The sequence below is a fragment of the Terrapene carolina genome, unplaced genomic scaffold (assembly GCF_002925995.2).
Source record: "Terrapene carolina triunguis isolate 2854851 unplaced genomic scaffold, T_m_triunguis-2.0 Scaffold34314, whole genome shotgun sequence".
Taxonomy (NCBI): Eukaryota; Metazoa; Chordata; order Testudines; family Emydidae; genus Terrapene; species Terrapene triunguis.
In genome coordinates this window covers 5,151-9,612 of record NW_020698665.1, presented here as the reverse complement: position 1 = coordinate 9,612, position 4,462 = coordinate 5,151, and the positions used below count along the sequence as shown (strand labels likewise).

Here is a 4,462-nt window from a genome sequence, read left to right as displayed (position 1 = left end):
TTATCTTTCTTAACAAAAACCTGATTTCCCTAAACCTCAATTGTCCACCAAACACAATTCCCATGGAAAATTCCAATCATCCTTAAAGCCTCTATAGCCCATTACACTTACATGAAAAGCTGGGTGCAACTCCACTCAGAGGTGCTGCCCCCCTGTGGTTGGAGGGAAGTTTCTCTCCAATGGGGCAACTCCTTGTGGCTGTGGCTGGGGAATCAGTTTTGGTTCAGTCTGGCACTGCCTTCTATGATTCACTCATCCTGCTGCCTCTCTCCATCTCTCTGAAACAGAATGCTCTCTTTCTTCATTACTCAACCGTCTGACTAGGTCACTATATATCCCCCCCCCCTTCCAGGATATCAGAATCCCTCCAGACCAGATGTCTGGTTGGCATCTCCCACAATCCTGTGTCTAGTGGCTGGTAGGGAAACCTGGGCCTGCTCCAGGTTCCAGCCCAGGGACCCTACAGTCAGCAGCCAAGCTCTGCATGATCTCAAACCTCACTGCTCTTTCCTTGGGCTGCTTCCTACTGTGCCTCCCACAGGCTTTCTTCTCCACCTTTCAGGGCCAGGATCCCAGGGCTTCTCTCTCCACTTGGGTTTCCTCCTTTTCCCTCTCCAAGCCCAGAGAGTGACTTCTGGCTTCCACATTGCAGCCCCTTTCTGCTGTACACTTCCTGGTTTTAGTCCTTAGCCAGCTTCTCCCCCAGCTGGGCTTTTTCAGCCATTGGTCCTTTTCAGTCAAGCTAGACTCTCTACCAGATGCAGCCTATAATGTTAATTGGCCCTATCTGTGTCACCTTAACCCCTTCCAGGCTGGTGTGGAGAAAACAACCCATCAAAGGCTGAACCAAAAATTAGAAAAACATATGGGATGGGGGAGGGTGTGTGTGATGAGGTGCGATTCACCACTGTGGCACCTCCTACTGGCTGTCTTGGGAATTAGCTCTGTGACCTCTTCTAGTGGTATCTCACCCACTGACACCTCTAATCCTGGACCCGTGTCACTTCAAGGATTGCAGCATCCTTTTCAGGACACAGCCCTCCAGCTGTGTCACAGTCTGTTCTCCCCCATTCCAGGGGACAGTATTGCAGTCCCTCAGTCCAGCCACTTCCTCAGTGGCAACTGGGGGGGGGGACCCAGGCCCACCCACTAGTCTGGGTTCCAGCCCAGGGACCTTGTAGATGACCATCACTTGCTGCGTTTGCTCCAACTCCTCAATTCATTTCCCTAGACCACTTCCCCACGGCCTCCAGCACCTTCTTCACCATTAAGCCTGCCAGTCTTAGCAGCTATCCAGGAGCACTCTCTAGCTTCCCCAGTCCCTGCTGGCAGCACTGCTCTCTCCTGGGTGCTGGCACTCCTTCCTCCTACTAGAAGCCTGGTCTTCCCTCCTCAAGCTCCAGGCAGCTACTGAAACTGCTCTGTCCTGCAGATTTTCTTATATGGGCCAGCCCTGCCCTGATTGGCTGCTCCTCACAGCTGCTCTCTAATTGGCTACCTCCTGCACAGCCTCCCTAGGGCTCTATTACCCTTTATGGGCCAATGTGGGGCAGATACCCCATCCCAGGGTGTCTTGATCTGAAACAAACTATTTTTCCAATTTTTCAGTGAAGCAAACAAGTACAAACATAATTCTTTTGGGCTTGAATAAAACATTTGCTTTGACACAAATTGAAATGTTTCATTCTGGGGGGGTTGTACCTTTTATTTTAAAGTAAAACTGCAGCAACATTCTAAACAAAAAGGTACTTTTTAATGGAAATATTGAAACATTTCTCTTAAAATATTGAAACTGTTTCAGGTTTTTTCTGATTTTATTTTATTTTATTTGGACTGAAGCATTTTGTTGAATTTGACCTACATTCATGAAATGTTTTGGTCAAGCAGAATCTACATTTTTGGGCTGAAAACTTTTGACCAGCTGTACCCATGAGCTTGTTCTCTCTGTTACGCTTTTCATTTCCTGCTGGACAGAGTTCCTTTCTCCTCTGGACTTCTACACAATTTTTAAATCAAGATTGGATGTTTTTATAAAAGGTGATCTCTAGGATTTATTGTGGGGAAATTCTATGGCCTATGTTTTACAGGAGGCCAGACTAGATAATCACAGTTGACCCTTCTAGTCTTGGAATCTACAAATCTATAAACCAAAGATGGGTTTGAACTGAAAATTGTGGACAAAAATTGTGAATATCCCCAAAGGTGTTTGGCACCCATCTGCCATTGAGTGGCAAAGGGAATTGGGCCCATGATTTCTTAGGCTACTTTGAAAATCATCATCACAGAGAACAAAGATCTTCAATTAGAACTAAAAACAAGAACGTAAGAATGGCCATACTGCGTCAGACCATAGGTCCATTTAGTCCAGTATCCTGTCTTCTGACAGTGGCCAATGCCAGGTGCCTCAGAGGGAATGAACAGAATGGGCAATCATCGTGTGTCCATCCCCTGTCACCCATTCCAAGCTTCTGGCAAACAGCATAAGAATGATATTTTCAAAAGTGTTTTCTGTTGGTCTAAATCTGCCCCCATTGAAGTCAAAGGTAAAATATTCATTGACTACAACATTGAGTGTTCCTGAAAATCTTACCTTAGCCCCTTAGGAAAATAGCATGGTGTTTGGCAACTGGAGCCAGAGAGTAAAGGAGATATGACACCACACGCACACTCACACACTAAGCCAGGCAACTAAATTTGGGTTCATCATTTATCAAGTAGTTGAGCAATTTGAATGCAGATTTCAAACACTCCCTATGGCTCAAGGGTGTTTGGATCCAGTTTTCCAAATCTGTGCATTTCTAAACAGATAGATAAAAATGTGAAAAATAACTTAAACATGGAGAGGATTGATTTATTACAGTTTTTAAAAAATCATTCTTCTAGTGTCATAGGACAGTATTGAGCGTGAGATAGATAGATAGATAGATAGATAGATTAGTTGACCAATAAGTTCTTCCAATATAGCAAAGGATTATTTAGCTCAATATTCATAGAAAAGATTCATTTCAAAACCATTATGCAGCCTATGGTTCTTCTCAAAGCTTCTTTCACATCCTTGTTCCTTAGGCTGTAGATGAAGGGATTCAACATGGGGATGACCAGGGTGTAAAACACAGACACCACTTTGCTCTGATCTGGGGAAGATAATGAACTTGGCTGGGCATACATGAAGGAAACAGTCCCGTAAAATAAACTCACAGCTACTATGTGGGAGGTGCAGGTGGAGAAGGTCTTGTGCCTGCCCCCGGCACAGCGAGTCTGGAGGACAGCAGAGATGATATAGGCATAAGAGACAAGAATGATCAGGGCAGTGCTCACTATGATGACGCCCGATAAGGCAAACAGCACCATTTGATTGATGTATGTGTTGGTGCATGAGAGGTTTAGCAGGGGTGGAACATCACAGAAGAAATGATCAATCTCATTAGAGCCACAGAAGCGCAGAGTAAAGGTGAAACTCGTTTGTACCATGGCGTTCACGCTGCCACAGAGATAGGACCCCACCACCAGCTGAATGCAGACTGGCTTGGACATGGTGGTGGGATACAGGAGTGGGTTGCAGATGGCAGTGTATCGATCATATGCCATGGCCGTCAGGATGAATGCCTCAGTACTTCCAAAGAGAGCGAAGAAGAAGAATTGGGTGGCACATCCCCTGTAGGAAATGGCTTTGGTGTCTGTTAGAAAGCTCACCGTGGCTCTGGGGGCAATGACGGAGGAGTAGCAGAGGTCTAAGAGTGACAGGTTCATGAGGAGGAAGTACATGGGGGTTTGAAGGTGACAGTCGGCTGTAATGGTGAGGACCAGGATGGTGTTCCCTAGCACAGTTATTATGTAAATCAACAGGAACATCACAAAAGGGACCACCTGGAGCCCTGGACCTCTTCCAAACCCCAGAAGGATAAATTCCGTCACTGCAGTGTGGTTCGCATCTCTCCCTGGCTCTGCCAATGACATTTCCTTTGGAAAAGTGATGAGATAAAGATTAAAGAAGAACTGAAGGTGCTAGATAGATTGCAGAAGGCAACAGGTCCATGTGGATTGATTCTCAATGAAGTCGAGCACAAGGCTTCTATTGGTTTTAATAACAGTGGGCAGAACCCTTGGAAAGCTAGTTAAATGTATACTGAACCATCCTTGAGAAATTCTGTGTGAATTTTAACCTTTCTGCAGTAAAGCAAAAAATTATTACATTTCCCATATAATAATGATTCGTGAGAGTGGACTTTGGGCTTCACCCATATAGCGCAAAATTCTAATAATCTCATAACCCACATGGATACCCTCTCCCATTGAAATCCATGAGACTTCCCTGTGAATGAAGGGGATTTTACCCATTCCCTTCATGAGTGTGTAACGATGCTCATGTCCGAGCATTACTCAACCTGAGTCAGGGTAGTGGAACGTCACCCTCGAGCCACAGATTCATATATCTTAAAGCCAGAAGAGAGCAAGATGAGCA

General features: G+C 45.3%; 1 protein-coding gene across 1 annotated transcript; it reads right to left on the bottom strand.

The window, feature by feature from the left end:
- Positions 1 to 3,000: 3,000 nt before the first annotated feature.
- On the bottom strand, positions 3,001 to 3,957 carry LOC113405210 (olfactory receptor 12-like). Its single transcript, XM_026646180.1, has one exon. The coding sequence runs from the start codon at positions 3,955 to 3,957 to the stop codon at positions 3,001 to 3,003; it is 957 nt and encodes a 318-aa protein (XP_026501965.1).
- Positions 3,958 to 4,462: the final 505 nt, after the last annotated feature.